The sequence below is a fragment of the Nerophis lumbriciformis genome, linkage group LG08 (genome assembly GCF_033978685.3).
Source record: "Nerophis lumbriciformis linkage group LG08, RoL_Nlum_v2.1, whole genome shotgun sequence".
Lineage (NCBI taxonomy): Eukaryota > Metazoa > Chordata > Actinopteri > Syngnathiformes > Syngnathidae > Nerophis > Nerophis lumbriciformis.
In genome coordinates, this window is record NC_084555.2 from 22,773,742 (window position 1) to 22,795,841 (window position 22,100).

At 42.8% G+C, this 22,100-nt stretch overlaps 1 protein-coding gene across 6 annotated transcripts in view; it reads right to left on the bottom strand.

Moving 5' to 3' along the window:
- The window catches only part of rbks (ribokinase), an 88,565-nt gene that overhangs the window by 51,059 nt on the left and 15,406 nt on the right, over positions 1-22,100 (bottom strand). For 3 of the 6 annotated variants that reach the window (XM_061968471.1, XM_061968472.1, XM_061968470.1), the window contains 4 exons: positions 13,975-14,107; positions 12,609-12,672; positions 10,364-10,426; positions 8,577-8,741 (listed from right to left, as the gene is read on the bottom strand). In XM_061968471.1, coding sequence (XP_061824455.1) covers positions 8,577-8,741; positions 10,364-10,426; positions 12,609-12,672; positions 13,975-13,986 — 304 coding nt within the window. In that variant the 5' untranslated portion in view covers positions 13,987-14,107. Of the gene's footprint in view, positions 1-8,576; positions 8,742-10,363; positions 10,427-12,608; positions 12,673-13,974; positions 14,108-14,178; positions 14,273-14,371; positions 14,489-20,195; positions 20,270-22,100 lie in introns of those variants that run through there. The other 3 variants (XM_061968473.1, XM_061968469.1, XM_061968474.1) reach the window with 3 other exon arrangements.

The following is a 22,100-nucleotide window of genomic DNA, read 5'->3' on the forward strand; positions in this document are numbered from 1 at the left end:
GTTGACGTCAGTGGATTATCCATATATGGTAAAAACAGGCCACGTAAATAAGACCACCCACAAAACGGGATAGCTTTGTGGCAACCGATCGTCTCTGCGAGTCCATCTTTGCTAAGCCTATCACCGGGCTAAGTTCATCTTTCTGTGGCCAATTATGCAAGTGAGTCCATCTTTCCAAACAAATAACAAATGTCCAGCTCCATATTTTGGCTGCCCAATCAGAACCTGAATGCAAACTTTTTTGGCCCGCCCCTCTAGAGCGATCATTTGTAAATTGAGCTATATGCACTTCTCGTTGCGGTGGGACAGGCAAAGTCCCAAACAAAATGTAAATAGCTAAAGTCGTACCAATTTATAAGATTGGAGACAAACACCAATTTGCAAATCAACCTGTTTCTTTACTTCCACAATTTTCTAAAATCATTGAAAGACTGTTCAATAACAGATTGGAGAGTTTCATAAACAAATATAGAATACTCGCTGAGCTATAGGGCTAATATTTCAACCTCAATGGCTTTAATCAAAATACAGTGACAGAGGAAATTACCAATGCAATAGATGGTAAACAATGTGCAGCAGCAGTGTTTATGAATCTTGTCACAAGGTGTTCGAACCCCAAGATGCAGATAATGCAGGCTTGGTGCAGGAAAACATGATTTAATGTCCACAATAAAGAAAAAACACAAATCAGGAACTAGGAACAGGCAAACTGGAAACAGGTACCAGAAAACAGAAAAACTGGAAATAGCTAACGGCTAACAGGATCTCGCTAACAGGAAAACACAAAACAAGGAGCTAGGAGACAGCAAACTTTAAATAGCTATAGGAACCAGCCAACAGGAACAGCTTACCGCAAATAACGACATCGACGAGTATTAGCATGACAGGTAGTGATGACAATACTCCAAATGAAACTACATTTCTAGGTATAATGATTGATGATAAAATTAACTAGAAATACCATATAAAAAATATACAACATAATGTGGCAAGAAATTAATAAAGCAAAATATGCATTGGACCAAAAATCACACCATATTCTCTACTGCTTGCTAGTGTTACCATTTCTGAGTTATTGTGCAGAAATATGGGGAAATAACTACTTGATTCATTAACCGTGTTACAAAACATATATGGATATATATGTATATATGCATATAGAGAAATTACAAACCCTTTATTTATTGAATCGAAAATACTGAAATTCCATGACATAGTTAATTTTCAAACAGCTAAAATTATGCACAACAATAACTGTAACCTGCAATCCAAGAATGTACAACAATTCTTCTCAACAAAAGAGAAGAAATATAACTTTAGAGAAAAATGTAATTTAAAACATGTGTATGCATGTACAACACTTAAGACCTTTAGTATATCAGCATGTGGAATTAAATTATGGAATGGATTAAGCAAAGAAATCAAACAATGTACTAATGTAATCCAATTCAAGAAACCCTTTAAACTTTAAGTGTTTACAAAGTACAAATAAGAAGAACCATGATAAACATTCTGAATTTACTGATAATCTTCTATACTGTATCTCACCATATGAAATACAACTTACTTCATTAATTATTATCTATTTCTTTTTTAATGTTATTACTTATGGAGTATATTGTGAATACATTGAGAACAGCAAGTTATTTTTTTTGCTATGTAAAGGAAAAGGGGTAGGATTAATAAATAAGCTCTGCTTCTTCCTACTCCGTATCGAACATGTTGAAAAGAGAAACTGGAAAAAGTGATGTACCATGTTGTATGGTAATGTACAGTGTAAAGTGATGTACCATGTGTCTTGTTCGGAATAAAGTCAAACTCAACTCAAACTCAAAAACGTTGTAGGCTTTAGGTTTACCGGTAATAGTAATTTCACTATTAATCATTTTTTAAGTTATTATGTCGTGATCCAAAACAATATTGCCGATGCATAGTTGTCTGTTTTCTATAATTATGCATATGGATAAAGACCCTTTTTATGGATGTGTTGTCTGGTTATTAGTAGGCGCATGAGCACTGTCCGTTGCTCTATCCGACATCTTTGCACAAGAAACATTTTTGTCATTGTTGATTGTTTTTGACTTAACTATTTTGTTTAATATTTATGGGTCAAATTCAGTTAAAACTACTTTTATATCAAACATGCTTGTGCTGTGTATCATAACTGATTTTATTTAAAAAATGAGAACTGAAGTCATAAAAATCGATTATTTTCTTAGCCCCTCCACAAATCAGTCAAGCTCCTCCTTAGCCCCGGGAGAAAAAAAAATCCTGCAGCCTTCCCTGTTGATAGGTGACCAAATAAAAACACAATGTATCATGTTTAACCACTGAAAAAATAAATTGAGCTACTTTAAGCAGATGGCTGCACAAAATGTTCAAGTGAAGTAATAGTTGTAGATACCTTGTTGATTTTTGTGACTATAGTTTTGTTATTTGCTTAAAATCATGGAGGGAACCAAGAACGATGTAAAAAAAAATATTTTATGCTATCTGTTCCTGTATCTGCCATCTGTGCCGTGATCACAGTGTTTGCGTCAAGCGTGATATTTCCAGTGCTGATGGCAAATAAATGGGCCGGCCTGGTGCTCATAAAGTAAACATGCAATAAGCGTCTAAGAGACTGCTTTAGATGGCAGCTAATGAAAAATGCAGGAAATTCCAAAAAATCTGCATACTTCACATTGATGTCAGTCTCAGGTTGCGCTCATCTGTTGTGCAAGCGTCACAGAAACCAACGGATGCATGTAAACAGCTGCTGGCACAGATGTTGCAATATTGGATACGCACAAATTGAGTCATGTCTGGTCGGAAAGTGTGTGTGTCTTGACCAGCTTATCTGCATGGGTCAAGGACTAACAGAAGTGCTGGACAAATAATGGCAAGAAAAATACTTATAGAGTAAAACAAAGACACAGCTACTTGATGCTCATTTAAAGAGGTCATGTTATGATTTTTTTTTCCTAAATTTGGTAATGGTGTTTTTTTTGGTCAAAATTGTGCATAGATTATGGTTTATAGAGCGTTTTCCAGCCGCCTTCAGACCGTCTCTTCGGGATGCGCCGTTTTGTGGGCGGCCTTATTTACATGCCTCCACTTTGTCTGCGTCTTCACTCCGTCATTAATGTTGTAGTTGTTAGCGCTTCCATAGCAACTCTACTGATAATAAGTTCAAACTATATGACACTTTGCATTAGAAGTGGCAACTGCGGAGAATGCATGCACGTACGAGACAGTCTGCCCCAAAACAAGAGGATAACGAAAAAGAAGGAACTTATTGACTAAAGTGTCAGACTACAATGGCGAACTCGCACACAGTACTTTGGTGTGAAAAACCTCACAGGACATAGCAAATTCGAAACGGCTTGTTTAGGGTTAGTATGAAGGAAGGCAAGATTGTTTTATAAATATCTCTACAATGTCTCCACTGTTTGATTTCAAATTTTCGGGATTTATGCAAATCCCAGATGCACAAAAACAGGTAGCAATAGGTAAGAAAAGTTGGTTTTGCATTATAGGTCCCCTTTAAAAAAACAGTGAATGGAAATCCAGAGCGGACTATAATACACAAACACACACATGCACTTGCATATACACACACCTATACATGCACACACACACACACGCACGCACGCACGCACGCACGCACGCACGCACACACACACACACACACACACACACACACACACACACACACACACACACACACACACACACACACACACACACACACACACACACACACACACACACACACACACACACACACACACAAGTCATCACCGCATGTGCGAGGGTTTTAAGTGGCTCTAATTACATATGTTGGTCAGAAATACAAGCTTGGCCTTACTCTGAGGAAAGATTTCCATAGTTCCTAATATCATACCTTCACCGTACTAATACTGTATTAATTGCAGATCTGTTAATAAAGTCCATAGACATGTGAAAACTGGCATCTACAGACGACTAACATTGGTGTAATATGAGCGCTCAACCCAACGTCATCCCTGCCAAACCCATTAACACCTATTCTTTCCAGAGAATTCCATTTACGCAAAGCCTTGGTGCCACAACGTCGAGGTGGCATCCTTCGCTCTCCTCATCTCTGTCCTGCCACATGGTCCGTCCAATCTTGTGGCATGTTAAAGGAGGGGGATGATGGCATTCGCGGAGGCCATCTGGGCATCCCATCTGCAACACAGTTATGGCTGCAACTCCTTTTGTTCTGGCAGCGTGCCGCGATTGATTACCAGTAGAATACCCTGATGAGAGGCTCCCCAGACGTATTAATGACGCTGAGGGCTTCTAATAATAGGACGCTATTAAAGATGACAAATTCTGTAACCTGGTCACCACAAGAAGGAGGAAGGACGAAATGTGGGTCTAATTTTACTGACGACAACAAGAGCCCGGTGAGACTGATGTGTGCAATTGTACATGTCGAGAATGGCTGAAAACACATTAGAGCACATTTACATGTTCATTTGTCCACTCGGCCGAGTAAATGGGGGAACATAATTACCTTAATAGGACAAAAGGTACCAACCACTAAAACTATGTTTCTTGACAGGCAGTATCGTTAATGTATACATACACTAAATGTAATGTATTATTAATTTAGTATTAATTACACATTTAAGATTACTTAAGTTAAATATACTTTTGTTTTTGCTCCCTATACTATATACACAAAAGACCTATTCCTCTCAAATATTGTTCACAAATCTGTCTAAATCTGTGTTAGTGAGCACTTCTTCTTTGCCAAGATAATCCATCCCACCTCACAGGTGTGACATATCAAGATGCTGATTAAACAGCGTGATTATTGCACTGGTGTGCCTTAGGCTGCCCACAGTAAAAGGCCACGCTGAAATGTGCAGTGCTTCATTGGGTGTCTGGGGGGGTCAAAAAAGCAGTCAGTATCTGTGTGACCACCATTTGCCTCACGCAGTGCAACACATCTCCTTTGCATAGAGTTGATCAGGTTATTGATTGTGGCCTGTGGAATGTTGGTCAACTCCTCTTCAATGGCTGTGTGAAGTTGCTGGATATTGGCAGGAACTGTAACACGCTGATTCCCAGCATCCCAAACATGCTCAATGGGTGACATGTCCGGTGAGTATGCTGGCCATGCAAGAACTAGGATGTTTTCAGCTTCCAGGAAATGTGTACAGATTCTTGCAACATAGGGCCGTGCATTGTCATGCTGCAACATGAGGTGATGGTCTCCAGTGAATGGCTCAACAATGGGCTTCAGGATCTCAACACGGTATCTCTGTGCATTGAAAAATCCCATCAATAAAATGCACTTGCGTTCGTTGTCCATAACATATGCCTGCCCATACCATAACCCAAACCCCACTTTGGGTCACTCGATTCACAACGTTGACATCTACAAACCGTTCTCCCACATGACGCTGTCTGCCATCTGCCCAGAACAGTGAAGACCAGGATTCCTTCGTGAAGAGAACACCTCTCCAACGTGCCACACGCCATCGAATGTGAGCATTTGCCCACTTAAGTCAGTTACGATGACAAACTGCAGTCAGGTCGAGACCCTGATGAGGACGATGAGCATGCAGATGAGCTTCCCTGAGATGGTTTCTCCCAGTTTGTGAAGAAATTATTTGGTTTTACAAACCACTTGTTGCAGCAGCTGTCAGGATGGCTGGTCTCAGACGATAATGGAGGTGCACTTCCCGGATGTGGATGTCCTGGGCTGGTGTGGTTACACGTGGTCTGCGGTTGTGAGGCCGGTTGGATGTACTGCCAAATTCTCTGAAACACCTTTGGAGACGACTTTTGGAAGATAAATTAACATTCAATTTAAGGACAACAGCTCTGGTCAACATTCCAGCAGTCAGCATGCCAACTGCACGCTCCCTCAAAACTTGCAACATCTGTGGCATTGTGCTGTGTGATAAAACTGCACATTTCAGTGGCCTTTTAATGTGGGCAGCCTAAGGCACACTTGTGCAATAATCATTATTGAAGAAATGCTCACTAACACAGTTTTAGACAGTTTTGTGAACAATATTTAAGAGAAATAGGTATTTTGTTTTTATAGTAAAAGTTTTAGATCTTTGAGTCCAACTCAGTACCGACTCAGTGGCCTAGTGGTTAGAGTGTCCGCCCTGAGATCGGTAGGTTGTGGGTTCAAACCCCGGCCGAGTCATACCAAAGACTATAAAAATGGGACCCATTTCCTCCCTGCTTGTCACTCAGCATCAAGGGTTGGAATTGGGGGTTAAATCACCAAAAATGATTCCCGGGCGCGGCCACCGCTGCTGCCCACTGCTCCCCTCACCTCCCAGGGGGTGATCAAGGGTGATGGGTCAAATGCAGAGAATAATTTCGCCACACCTAGTGTGTGTGTGACAATCATTGGTACTTTAACTTTTTAACTTTTAACTCATGAAAAATGGGAGCAAAAACAAAGTGTTGCATTAATATTTTTGTTCAGTGGTAATACCACTTTAAAATTAGCTTTCTCCATTGAAATGCAATGTCAGTGGTGCCTCAGCTTAGAATGCCCTAACTTAAGAATCAGAATCTGAATCAGAGTGTTTTAAGATAAGAGCTTGGGTAATTTTTATGATTTAAGTTGCAAACAATTTGTCAATTTGAGTTACAAACTTCCCCACAATTAGTTGTCGTAGCAAATGTGACAGGAAACCCCATTAGAGCCACCTAAAACATCCTGTCTTACTTGCTGGCATTAGCTTATAGCTAGAGATCAACATAACTTTGTTTTCCAACCATGGGAAGGTAGTGAGTATAAAGGAAAGTTCCTAAAAGAAGAAGCGGATGATATTCATTGAATTCATCAAAAACACCTGCGTGTCGCAAACTTGGCAAAGCAATTGGAGCGTACCCCTACTAGTCTGCACTATACTGGAGGACAATGAGTCTAACGCCAGCCAAGAATGTTAAAATAATATCTAATAACATCCATCAAAATATGGAAAAGCTGCTGATGGTGTGTGTGACGGAGAAGCATCTGAAATGAGTTCACTATCCAAGGTACATTACATTACTTCATAAAACTAGTGCAGTAATTAGTGTTTATGCAATATTTCTTGTCTAAAGGTTTTTCTTTTTAAAAGGCATGTTACATGTTTGAATTATGCTGTTTTGGGGGTGAAGGGTAAATAAACACCAACTGAATTCATTTCAATGGGAGACGTTGATTTGAGATACAAGTGTTTTATGTTAACAGCTCCATAGAACCAATGTAAGTCGAAATACTACTGTATATGCATCTTTGAACCAACGTTCCCTCTAAGGTGCGCGTCTGTGCAATTGCGCACTGCTCAAGCGTCCTCTGAGCACGGCAAATCTATGCTGCGCACAAAATCAAATAAAAAAATAAGCGCATAACAATTTTCGACACACGGACACGACAGAGAAAACAGTTTTCGTCATCATTGTTCAAATATTGTAACGTCTGTCGAGACGCTTTGAGGACATGAATTCCATCGATCACTTTACTCTTTATTGTCGGCCATAAACACATCACCAAAACATTAGTAAAAAAAATTATATCTAGCAAAAGTGGTCATTTTCTGCAGTACAAACCAGACCAAAAACAACTTTGTTATATCAACAGCAGCCGCTCGCTCTTTCTTACTTGCGCCAACACATGCACATATGGCACTTAGCCAGTGATGCGTTTACAGCCACACAAAAAGTCGGACAACTCCAACACCACACATAAAGTGTCATTCCAGGTCGTTACATTATGATTTACCAATCAAATGTGTGCTTATTCTAGTGTCATTTATTAGGAATCTTAATTTATAAATATTAATCATTAAATGCTGTTAGTATATTAAATAAATACTAATAAAAATATATTTTTTGCAAACAGGAAGTTGCAGGAATGTACACATGATCCCCTGCTTACATCTCATTGTGCAACATGTGAATGTTTTAATGGGAAATAAATGCAATGTCTAAAAGGGGTACAATTTATTTCCAAAGCAGGACCTCCACCCAGACAAACAATACAAGTACACAGTTCATGAAAAACAATATTTTTTGTTATTGTCATTGTAAGTGGGCCTAAACACTTGTATTAGAAAATCATCTCACAAGCGGTTGAAAATGGATGGATGGATGGAGATTGAACTTGTTATTTAGTCAGGTTTGGGACAGGTGGGCTGCTGGTGTAGCCACAATGTGTACGTCTGATGTTGCTCACATGGGCTCCACTGAATGCTCAGGGAGTTTTTACACATGAAAAATTAGAGGGAACATTGCTTTAAACACTCTTATCAAATTAGCGTCAATCTTTTATTTTTTTAACCAACCCACAGAAATCTAAGTGTGAAGCACCATTGAGGAACTGTTATAACTACATATTAGGGTTAGGAATAGGAAAAACAGATCACAAATAATTAAGAATCAGTGTGTACAGGTCCATTTAAGTGTATTTAGGCCACAAGGCAACAGTGTCTTTAAATGAGATACAATGTTTGAGTTAATCTCATACATGACAGGAGTGTTTTAGTACCACATCCGGATCTCCATTATTTTTCTCGGTGTAAGAGAGGCTATAGTGTACGTCCACTGACCTTTGTTCTCTTGAGCCATGCGCAAGGCCTGCAAAGATGTTTGGGGGGAGATCTCTAACTGGCAAACCAGTACTTTCGTACAACTGACAGCTGGAAGAGCCTCCTGCAGCTCCTCCATACTTAGCAGCATGTTGGCACCGGCCACAATCACAATGGCATTCTGACCTGTTTGTGGACAACCACAGGGATCATGAAAATGACAGTTAGCCACCTAAATCTTCAGTGTAAGTGATGACTGTAATTTAATCAGATGGCTTAGAAGCATTGATATATTAAAAACTGCATTTAGTGTGTACTCAACAGTAGGCCATTTGTGCCATGCTGGACTAAGGTGTGATACCCCTCATATTGCTCTAATTTCCTATATTAATGCAATTATTCTGTCTGTGTGGCTTATTTGGAGTCCTATTTGGTGTATTTTTGATAATTTATTTTGTGCAAATTGGCTGTCATTAGTTATTTGCAAAAGGTGCGATTGCATTAATTAAATAAATCATACAGAGTGAGCGAGCTTGCTGTGGGTTTGCATTTTTGATCATCTTGAGTGTTTACTTTTATTTATGAATTGTGTTGGTTATCATTAAGAAATGTAAAGAGCGACTGATGTGCCAATGCATGGAATTGTGCCGAACTCTAGCCTACCTTTTCCAGTTGTGGCAAAGGAAGAACTGTGCTATGCCTGGGCACGGATCAGTGCGCTCACCCTAGCCAAACATGCAAGACTTTAGATGTGAAGTGGGCCCGCATGGTACGATTGGCCTTGTGTGAGTATGCCTTTAACCTCAAACAGGATGTTCATTAACTGTTCAAAGGTTTAAGACCAAATCCCTAAAAAGACTGCATTAAAATAAGTTTTTTGTGTAGTAATCTGTCAGATACTCACACTGTCATAATGATGACTGATGACAATGGCAAGAAGGCATTGTCTTTAAATGTGGCAAGAGAGTTGAACAGTACAAGCAAAACCTGGACCAGAACTTTGGACCAAATAAGACTGACTGAAGGCCCCGTTTAGTGCAATGGACAGGAAATCACTGCAGCCTCTTCTCATCCGAGCAGGCTTCCTCAGTTCATGCTCGCAGACTAAGATAGAGCAGCGCTAGCCTGAAGGCTTGGTGCAGGATCCAAAGTATTTGTCCTCTACAAAAAGGGACATTCCTAGACAAAGAGGGTTCCACTTTATGTGGTGCAAAACGACAGATACAATAAAGTGAGACCTCTGCCAGCACAATAGTCACGAGGAATGCTAAAGCGGGTGACTCCATCCCAACGGACTCACTTTATTGTATCTTCTTAACAACTGTGATTTTGTACCACAATGGAGCGAAACCATTTTTGTCTGGGCACCTCCCCTGTTGTAGAGCATAAATACTTTGGATGCTGCACCAGGCCCTCAAACTAGAGCTGTCCTATCTAAGTCTGTGAGCATGGCATGGGTAAGAAGCACAACGTCCCACTTAACCTTTTTGTGCAAATACCCTCTGGATCTTTCCAAAAAATGTAAATCCCTGTTTTACTGCGCTCAACCTCGGCAGTTATTACGTGACGCAAAAGGCCTTATTTGCTTAATTGCACAATTCTACCACGTTCAAATACAGAAAGCCTTCTTTGCGTTTGCAATCAGTCGATCATGGCGGTGTGAATGTGTGAGAGAAAATCATATGACAGCCACATTTTAGCACGGATTGCAAGCAAGATTGCACTTTAAGTACACATGCAATCTGAATGACTCACAGAGCTACTAGGTTCTCAAATGAGGGGTATAGACTACATTCAAAAGTCTGTACCTGCATCGTTGACAATAATGGAGGCAACTCCTGTGGCTGCATCAGGGGTCTGTTCAACAAAGCCTGAAAAAGCAAGATAAGATAAGACCAAGGTTTACCCTACATGTAATTGATCGTGGCACAGAGCCACGACAATATGAAAGCCGCCACACCTTGAAAATGGCACCTTAAAAATCATTATTTTACATGAAATAAATTGAATTAATACATTATATGAATGGATATCAATAGCTTATTATTTCCAAACTTTTGACTAGTGATGCATTGAAAATTCAGCCACAGAAAAACTTTGATCAACAGTAAGCAAGACGCACGTGACTGTCTGAAGACTCAGGTCCTTCAACTACGGCACGCACACAGTCCCACTTTGCACTCAAGCCAGACCAATACTTGTCCTGACTTGTTGACTTCCAGTACCCGCCTTGTTCTATCTAACATGCCAGAGGCTGATTACCTTGGGGACCTGCTGGAGATATGGGTATACTGCAGTGGCGACTGCAAGACAGCTTCCCCTAAAATATCCCCCCCAAAAAGTGGTCAAATATGCACTTTTGTGTTGATGATTGGATGATCTGTCTGAGGTTGAATCCCTTTTTGGTTGACAGCAAAATGAGCAAATAAGCAATCTGGAAATATAAAACACTACCATAGCATTTTTCGATTTTCATTCCGTTGTTCTTGTTGATATGGAGAATTTTATAATCTTTTAAGTGACATTTTCTCAGCAACATCAAAAGCAAATTATGTGATGATGTCATGTTGACCACGCCCTGAGCTATGCCCCAACCACCACAAGTATATTGGCAAGCTGGGGTAAACCCTGTAAGATGTTCATTCATAATTTTCATGGCAGGTTTATTTTAACAGATGAAGACTGAATATCAACAAAATATCAAGGAAAACAACAAAGTTTAAAATTCATTCACATTTGATTGAGTCAAGTAAGTACTTGAACCCCTACCAACCTGTGAGAATTCTGACCTCACAGATGAGGTATTGCCCATACATTAAAGTAGGGAAATAAGTATTTATGTATTTATTTAAGTGGTGGACGGCGTGGCGCAGTGGAAGAATGGCCGTGCGCGACCCGAGGGTCCCTGGTTCAATCCCCACCTAGTACCAACCTCGTCATGTCCGTTGTGTCCTGAGCAAGACATTTCACCCTTGCTCCTGATGGGTGCTGGTTAGCGCCTTGCATGGCAGCTCCCTCCATCAGTGTGTGAATGTGTGTGTGAATGGGTAAATGTGGAAGTAGTGTCAAAGCGCTTTGAGTACCTTGAAGGTAGAAAAGCGCTATACAAGTACAACCCATTTATCATTATTTATTTAAGTAAAATGTGGCTCAGTCCTTGGTAGAAAACTCTTGTTGGAAAACATAGAGGTGAGACATTTTTTGTAGTTGGTCACCAGGGTTACACACACCTTGGGAGGGATTCTGGTCCACTCCTCTTCACAGATACTCACCACATCCCAAAGGTTTTCAGGCTGTTGCTTGGCAACTCAAAGTTTGAGCTCTTGCCACTGATTTTCTATGGGATTAAAGTCCAGAGACTGGCAAAGCCACTCCAGGTATCTTAATGTGCTTCTTCTTTAGCCACTCCTTTGTTGCCAAGACCTCATGTTTTTCTTGGTGATTGGGGTCCTGGCCCCCTTTAGATCAGTAACTGGCTATCTTTGTGTAATTCTGGGCTGATCGTTCACTGTTTTATAATTATCTTATTAACCCTCAAGATGAGATTTTGCGTTGTGCTCCAAAGCGAAGGCAATTTTATTATCTTGAATGTCTTCCATTTTTGAATTGTCGAACCAACAGTGGTCTCTTTCCCACTAAACTTCTTGCTTGGAGCAGGATTTCAAGGATTTGTGTGAACACAATAAAAACTGGTCTACCAGGGTCAGAATTCTTATTTGCTGGTAGAAGGGGCCTAACGCTACTGGATCCTCAAGGTTCAGTGTGTACCTTGGTATTAAGGCCACAGTTTGGTACAGTAAGAGAACAAAATGCAAAACAAAACTGCTTAAATTTTGTGTTCATCCATCCATTTCTTACCGCATCAGTAGGCTTACAGGGCATTCGGTTCGGTACAGCATTAATTTGATACGAATACAAAATGAATACAAAACACATGTACTTGTCACACATGCTTGTGTGAAATTGAACATTAATCTAACTAAAAAGTGTACCCTCTCATGTTACCCTGGAAAAACAAATTTGGCATCTGATGGTAAGAAAACCCTTTCTTACCAGTGTGCACGCTATTGTCCTCGAAATTCTGGATATAATTGTCTCCAAAGAAGTCTTTCCCGACCTAGAATAGACAGAAGACAAAACGATTACAAAAAGGAAGGTGTCAAGCGGGGTCAGACTTGGTTAGCGGCAACGTTTGAAAAGTGTACACCTAAACCTCAGTTGGGTTGGATTTTCGTGTGCCCTGCCAGCTTACTGGCATGGTGCCGCCGCCGAAAATGAGCAAAAACGAAAACACAAAAGCCAACAAAAGCACACACGCGCAAACACACGACCAGCTGCGCCAAGCCTTGAAGACACGATTACCCCGCCTTTACGCCTCTTCATGCCCACCTCGCTTCATTTTCTTTTCTTCCGTCCACATCTGTTGCTACTTTGGGTTGTGGAAGGGGTCCCCACCTTGGCCTGAGGCACCTACTTCGAACCCACGCTTTCCAAAAAACATGCCAAAATACGGGTACTTGTAGCTGTGTCTGATGGTGGGTTGGGCTGGTATTGGCTGCTTGGCCCCGTTCTCTTTGAAGAATGGCCTTCCGTCTTGGATGTTTTTGACAAGCCAGGATGTCTATTTTTGGGTTCTCCCCATGCCCGGAGAGATCCTCCTGCGCTGGGTTGTTATCGATCGGGCCTCTTTGTTCTGACAGAGGTGGGGCTCCGGTGCTTTAGTGCTTGGGTTGAAAGGCCACTCTGTGCTTACTGATCGGAGACTTGGGGTTGTGTCGTATGGGAATAGGCTTGTTTGAAGGCGTGCAAGTGTGGGTGGTGTATGCATCCAGTATGGTATTGATCAAGAGAAAATGAAACATGGAGAGTTTATGTGGGGAAATTAAGTTTTTGGAGTTACTAAAAAGTTGTTGGACTAGAAAGAATAGCATGCAATGTAAGATGCAGATCCGCCAAAGGTTGGATATTCAATAGTTTTGTATTGACGTGTACAAATATGTACAAAAATTCAGTTGATGACATGCACAAAATAGTAGCACTATATACAAAAAATATCAGTATTGTATTGTATTATTCTCGTTATAGTACTGTGCAAAAGTTATAGGCCAATCTTAGATTTGTTCTTTTAGCAATGCTATAATGTCATATATAACAAGAAAGTTTCGGGTGATCTGTGGGCAAAAGTAGACCATTGGTTCGCTGGCTACTTCCTGGTCCATGAAAGATGACAAACAGATGGGTGTTACCATAACGATTTGGGTGTTACACCGTTCCACTGATGCGATAGAGATGGAATTTAGAGCACCGTAACTCTATATATTTTTTCATAATCCTGTTAATTGCATCTGTCTTACTGTTTTTCTCTTGTCAACATGACTGCAATGACATAGTGGTGACTTAAAACCTTTGCAGTACATACCTTGGCAACCATTGCCGTTTTAGCCCCCAGTCTTGCAGCCTGTATGCATTGGTTGGCTCCTTTTCCTCCAAAGCCAATGAAGAAATTGTGACCGTGGATGGTTTCCCCTTCCTTAGGTAGCCTTGGTGCCTGGCTGAGAGTGAAAACAATATTTTATCAATTTTGATTGCACATGACTTCATGTATTATTACAATCTTATTTACCCTTGTTTGGCTGATAAAACGTTCAGTGAGCTTTACATATGCTAGTGTGTCCAAATTTACCAAATAATGCAACAACAAAAAGGTGAGTAGATTTCAGACATAACACTGGCAGCACCAGTAATAGCTAACTCAGCACAGTTGGTTTAAGTACAGTCGTCCTGCTCAAATGTTGATTTTGCCACAGGTGACTGACCTCAGGAAGAGCCATCTATCCCCCTCCAATGAAAGAGCGAATGGAAGGTGAGTAATATGGGCAAGAGAGAGCAACTGCATCATCTTGTGCGTCAAGACGTTGTGGTTTGGCCTATGGCCATCACTGCCAAAAGAGTCAAAGGACCAGCGGTTGGTAAAAATGTTGTCATTAACTTGTTGTTGGTGAACTTTCTTTAAGACGGTTGTGTGAAACAGGTGTGCCTATTATAGTAAATGTACTCAATCCCAGTGTTTCCAGTTAATGAGACAATGAGAACACTAGCAGTTGCTATAAACACTGCTGCTGCTGCATGAAAACAAAAAGTTAGAAGAGGATTTGATGGGCAGCGAGGCCACAATGTAGCAAGAGGAAAATGGAACAAAGGCTAAACATTGATGCATACATCCTTTTCTGCTCCTGTTCTTTACCAATATGGAACAGGAACTGAAAAATATGTACGGAAAATCACCGCATGGAATCGTAATGTACAGAGATCAGTTAGTTAAGATCAGCAAACTGAAAGCTTAATGAACTTGCAGTTTGGCTGTCTCCAGATTTTTATAAACATTTTTACAAAGGGTCTAAAGAACAACCCCTGAACACATTTTTCTCCCATGAAGCAAGTGATCCCTGACCACAAATACTGTACTAGCTTTGAGTTGGACGCTTTCTCTCTATTCTGACTCCCTTAAAGTAATTCACAAGATGCAAGGAGTGAACATTATTAAATCAGCCGATTCGCACCTACGGTTTTTCCGACCCCCAACAAACATTCATTCACATTCATACACAGTGAGTGGCACTGGGACCTATGTGGGTGAAGTGTCTTGAATAAGAACACATCGGCAGTGACTTGAATGGCGGAAGCTGTATTCGTACCAGGAAACCTCAAGTTTCTGGACGACCACGCCACCATCTAAGCCACGGCGCCCCATGACTTAAGGCCAACCATAGCTCAGGACTACTATAGCTTCTGGTAGAAGTACTGTAGTTAACACATTTAGTCACGTGGTTGAAACGCGATTCTTAAGTGAATACTTCGTGCTTGTCAACCTCACCCAACCTCCAGCGGCCCCCAAGTAAATTGAGTTTGCGACCCCTGGCGTAAAGGCTTCAACCAACATTAATCAGAATATTCAATTTAAGTGATGCATTAAGCATAGTTATATTAAACAAAGTACTCAAACTTCAAGGTCTATTAAACTGCAACATTAGTGTGACGACCGGGGCGCATGGTGATGCGGGGTTTCGTTCTCCCAGGATGCAACGGACTTCGGACACAGCGTGAAGGTAAAATAAATGATTTATTTACGAAATAACTCAGAATAAACAAAGAAAAGGGTGCTCATAGCACATAAGGTAAAAACTAAAGAAGACTAGCGTGGGAGCTAGCGATTAACAGAACCTAGCGTGGAAGCTAGCAGGTACAGAACAATAACAAAAGTCGTCAACTGTTGCAAAAAGCAAACTACGAAGCAAGAACGAATGACAGGGAGGACAGGCTTAAATAATAATCTCAGTGATGACAAACAGGTGCGTGTCGGGAACAAACGCGGCAGGTGAAAATAATAAGCAGCCATGGCAACAAACTCAGGTGTACAAAACAGGCACTCAAGGAGTCCAAAACTAACCAAAAACAAGTATCTTGAAAACGTAAACAAAAAATATGATCCGGGCAGCGGATCATAACAGTACCCCCCCCTTAAGGGACAGATTCCAGATGTCCCCTGGAAAAACTAAAACCCCCCAACTATAACAAAGTTCAAGAGTCAAGGGAGGGTGGAGGGAGGATTTGGCGGAGGGTCGCCAGGTCACGTGTCCCCGAATCCACCGGGGACGAGTCAGGTGGCGGCGGCGAATGGAACGCCGCTGCCGGAGGCGAGGCGGGCGACCACGGAAAGGCCACATTCGTGGCTGCCGAGAAGGTGGGCGTGAGTGGCGCCAGAAGTTCAGCAGCCGGAGAGTTCTGCGACTACGTCTCGGGTGTCGCTGCTGTTTGCGCCACTGGCGTCCATACTCTAACCTCCGAGAGCGCCGCTTGCGCAGCCAGACAACCCGAGGTCGCTGAGACGACGATGAGGGCGAGGAAGGTGGCGGCGCCCTGGAAAGGTCCAACGGAGACGAGGAGAGAGCAGACGTCGCCGTGGAAGCAGGAGGAGTCGTCGTCGCCGTGGAAGCAGGAGGAGTCGTCGTCGCCGTGGAAGCAGGAGGAGTCGTCGTCGCCGTGGAAGCAGGAAGCGTCGTCGTCGCCGTGGAAACAGGAAGCGTCGTCGTCGCCGTGGAAACAGGAAGCGTCGTCGTCGCTGTGGAAGCAGGAAGCGTCGTCATCGCCGTGGAAACAGGAAGCGTCGTCACCGTGGAAACAGGAAGCGTCGTCGCCGTGGAAACAGAAGGCGTCGTCGCTGTCGGCGTGGGCGGAGCCAGAGGCGGAGCAGGCGGCTCGTCTGTCGGCGTGGGCGGAGCCAGAGGCGGAGCAGGCGGCTCGTCTGTCGGCGTGGGCGGGGCCAGAGGCGGAGCAGGCGGCTCGTCTGTCGGCGTGGGCGGAGTCAGAGGCGAAGCAGGCGGCTCGTCTGTCGGCGTGGGCGGAGCCAGAGGCGGAGCAGGCGGCTCGTCTGTCGGCGTGGGCGGAGCCAGAGGCGGAGCAGGCGGCTCGTCTGTCGGCGTGGGCGGAGCAGGCTGCTCGTCTGCCGGCGTGGGCGGAGCCAGAGGCGGAGCAGGCGGCTCGTCTGCCGGCGTGGGCGGAGTAGGCGTCCGGGCTGTCGTTGCCGTGGGAGCAGGTGCTGGTGTGGGAACCAGACTTGGAGCAGGTGCTGGTGTGGGAACCAGACTTGGAGCAGGTGCTGGTGTGGGAACCAGACTTGGAGCAGGTGCTGGTGTGGGAACCAGACTTGGAGCAGGTGCTGGGCGTGACCTTGGCGGAGGTGGCCTGGCCGGGGGTTGCGGCTTAGCACGCCGAAGGACTGGTGGTGGCGGCCGGGCAGGAGGTTGCGGCTTAGCATGCTGAAAAACCGGTGGTGGCGGCCGGGCAGGGGGTTGCGGCTTAGCATGCCGGAGGACTGGTGGCGGAGGCCGGCATGGAGGTTTGGGCTTGGCTGGGCGCAGCTGTGCCCGCCCACTAGCAAAGCACCCAGTACTAGCCCCCCCCTCACGAAGCGGATCCCAGACGCGTCTTGTGCAGTCTGGAACAGTCTTTAGGGGTGGGAGGGAGGAGGTGAGGAGGGGGGTAGGCTCCTCCCCTTTTGATTGTCCAAATTGTCTATCCATCTCCCCAATATGGGACTGTCGGGATGACCAGGAGGGAGAAAACAGAGGAGTGGGTGGAGCTTGAGCCATAGGGGGTGGGGCCAAATTAATTGGGGGCGGAGCTTGAAAACCAGAATGTGACTGGGACTGACTAGACCTATATTTAAAAAAAATGTCCTGATAATGCTTAATTGTTGAATTAAAGTCATTTGGAGGCGGCTGACAGAACGAGTTGACTGAATTTAAAAAAATGTCTTCGTCTATGACGTCATCTCTAGTGGACGGGATGACGTCATCCGCGCGGGTCTCCAGCTGACTGACAGCCCAATCGGTGAACTGTTTGGCAAAGTGAGTGATGGGATTACCAAACGTCGGCGGAGGGGAATCCTGGGCTGCTTGGCTGTGTTCCGGAGGGAAGAATTGCGGGGATGGCGCGTCTATGTCGCGAGCTGAAGCCGTCTTGTGCGACTTCCGCCTTCGCTGACGCGTGCGAGCGGACCTCCCCGGGCCAGATGGAGTCGATTGGGACCAGAACACCTCCAGGTCCCCATATCATCTCCTCATCTGGATTGCAGCGGAGCGTCTCTGCCTCCATCACTCGGAGGACCATCCACGCACCTTCTTCATCCACCTCCGTCAGGCTCGATGCGAGAGAACTCTTTGCTTGCTTCGTACTGTGACGACCGGGGCGCATGGTGATGCGGGGTTTCGTTCTCCCAGGATGCAACGGACTTCGGACACAGCGTGAAGGTAAAATAAATGATTTATATACGAAATAACTCAGAATAAACAAAGAAAAGGGTGCTCATAGCACATAAGGTAAAAACTAAAGAAGACTAGCGTGGGAGCTAGCGATTAACAGAACCTAGCGTGGAAGCTAGCAGGTACAGAACAAGAACAAAAGTCGTCAACTGTTGCAAAAAGCAAACTACGAAGCAAGAACGAATGACAGGGAGGACAGGCTTAAATAATAATCTCAGTGATGACAAACAGGTGCGTGTCGGGAACAAACGCGGCAGGTGAAAATAATAAGCAGCCATTGCAACAAACTCAGGTGTACAAAACAGGCACTCAAGGAGTCCAAAACTAACCAAAAACAAGTATCTTGAAAACGTAAACAAAAAATATGATCCGGGCAGCGGATCATAACAATTAGAACATTTTGACATGACATTGGAATAGCAGTACCAGTATAATTCCCCCCAAATAAATCATAGGCTGTTTAAATATAGAATAAGCAGCAATGCAACAACTAAACATATACTGTGATAGAATGACAAATCCACCAACATACTTTGGCTCTCGCACATATTGTGAGACAAATGTGGAAAAACTACTGAGCATCATGGATGATGCCAGTCACCTTTTACATACCGTTAGTACTATCTATCTATCTATCTATCTATCTATCTATCTATCTATCTATCTAGCTAAATATATTGCACACACACACACACACTTACATGCATAAATACACACGCTCATACATACAGTACATATACAGTATACGCATACCGTATTTTTCGGACTATAAGTCGCAGTTTTTTTTGGCCAGGGGTGCGACTTATACTCAGGAGCAACTTATGTGTGAAATTATTAACACATTACCGTAAAATATCAAATAATATTATTTACCTTATTCACGTAAGAGACGTATAAGATTTCATCAGATTTAGCGATTAGGAGTGACAGATTGTTTGGTAAACGTATAGCATGTTCTATATGTTATAGTTATTTGAATGACTCTTACTATAATATGCTACGTTAACATACCAGGCACGTTCTCAGTTGGTTATTTATGCGTCATATAACGTACACTTATTCAGCCTGTTGTTCACTATTCTTTATTTATTTTAAATTGCCTTTCAAATGTCTATTCTTGGTGTTGGGTTTTATGAAATAAATTTCCCCCAAAAATGCGACTTATACTCCAGTGCGACTTATATATGTTTTTTTCCTTCTTTATTATGCATTTTCGGCCGGTGCGACTTATACTCCGAAAAATATGGTACATACATATGTAAGAACGTATACACACACACACACACACACACACACACACACACACACACACACACACACACACGCATGCATAAATACACACGCTCATACATACAGTACATATACAGTATACGCATACCGTATTTTTCGGACTATAAGTCGCAGTTTTTTTCATAGTTTGGCCGGGGGTGCGACTTATACTCAGGAGCGACTTATGTGTGAAATTATTAACACATTACCGTAAAATATCAAATAATATTATTTAGCTCATTCACGTAAGAGACTAGACGTATAAAATTTCATCAGATTTAGCGATTAGGACTGGCAGATTGTTTGGTAAACGTATAGCATGTTCTATATGTTATAGTTATTTGAATGACTCTTACTATAATATGTTACGTTAACATACCAGGCACGTTCTCAGTTGGTTATTTATGCGTCATATAACATACACTTATTCAGCCTGTTGTTCACTATTCTTTATTTATTTTAAATTGCCTTTCAAATGTCTATTCTTGGTGTTGGGTTTTATGAAATAAATTTCCCCAAAAAATGCGACTTATACTCCAGTGCGACTTACCGTATATATGTTTTTTTCCTTCTTTATTATGCTTTTTCGGCCGGTGCGACTTATACTCCGGAGCAATTTATACTCTGAAAAATATGGTACATACATATGTAAGAACGTATACACACACACACACACACACACACACACACACACACACACACACACACACACACACACACACACACACACGATACATACATGCACATTCACTGTAATAACATACATACATACTGTACATACACATACCGGTAACATTCATGCATACAATCACACCTCATTAAACATATATAACTTTTTTTTCTTTTCTTTTCTTTTTTTTTCTTTCTTTTTTTTTTTTTTTTTTTTTTCTTCTTCTTTTTTTTCTTCTTTTTTTTTAAATTAATTAATTAATTAATTTATTTATTTATTTATTTTTTAATATATTTTATTAATATTATTTTTTAATTTTCCCCTCCCTCAGGGGGGGGGCTCGGCGGGGCGGTTGCTGGTTGTTCCATCTCCATCGTTGGGGTCCCTGCGGGTGGGGTGGGTGGTTCCCGTGGCCCTGTGCCTGGGTGGTCCTGCGGCGGCCGGTTTGGGTGGGGTGGCCGGGGGCTGGCCTCGCCGCGCTCTCTGGGGGTGGGGGGTGGGCTCGTGGGGGCCCGGTTGCCGGTGGGGCGGGGGCGGTCTTCCCGTCCGGTTGCGGGGAGTCTCTGGGTCCCTCGGGCGGGGCGTCTCGCCTTTCTGCCCGTGTGGGGTGTGGTCTCTCGCTGGCTTGGGGTCTGGCTGTCCCCTGCTTTTCTCGTGCCCTGTCCTCTGCCGGGTGCGTCTGTCTGCGGCCTGCTGCTGGCCCTTGTGGGCGGTACGGTGGGTCGGGCTCTGGGGTTCCTGTCGCTGGCCGGCTTGGCTGCGTGGGGGCGGTGGTCCCTGGTTCCCTGGGCACCACGCCTCCTGTTTGTGGGTTGGGCTCTCGGGGGTGATGGGGCCGTGCTCTGGCTCCCACGCACTCTGGGAGTCGAATGTATTGTACATGCAAATTCACATATGCTCACATACGTACATAGGTACCTACGCTCCCACATACATACACAAATACAGTACATATTTACCTACCTAATGTTCGTACATCCACACGCACATTCAATATACAAACATACACATACACATACTGTACATATACATTCACTGTACAAACACATATACACATTCTGTACATATACATTCATTGTACAAACACATATACACATTCTGTACATATACAAGTACATATGCATACTTACACTCATGCACATAATCACGTTTCATCAAACGTATATTAACGTTGTTGCCCTAGGGTAAACTGGGTGTAACACATGGCACACTGACAAAGCTTAACCTATTGTGACTATAACAATCTACAAGGTTAATGTAGGTTGCTTCTCTTTCTCCCCCTCCATTTTTCTGCATTCTTTCGTATCTCAAGTTATCATTACGTATATGTATTGTTGCATTTAAACAACTGTATTGTTGATAATAAAGGTAAATTATTGGTATTGTTCATTATCAATAGCGCTATTTCTATTGGTATTTGTATTGATCCATTTGTAGTGTAATAATGCTCATTGTCATTTCTGTATTATTTTTTATTTTTCGCTAACTGCTTATTTGCTATTACTTTTACCATCATATTTGTACATGTCATATTTGCTGATGTTGCTCTATTGTTGTTGTTGTTGTTGTTTGCTGTTGTTGTTTTTGTCTCTCTGTCTAATCCCCCTCTTGTCCCCACAATTTACCCCTCTGTCTTCTTTTTTTTCTCTTTCTATCCCCTCCTGCTCCGGCCCGGCTGCACTAAATGATAATATAAATACATTTAATAAAGTCAAATACAAATAAGGCAACAAGAGAAGTATCCTACACTTCTCTTTTGTAAAGTAAATCTGAACAGCCGACATG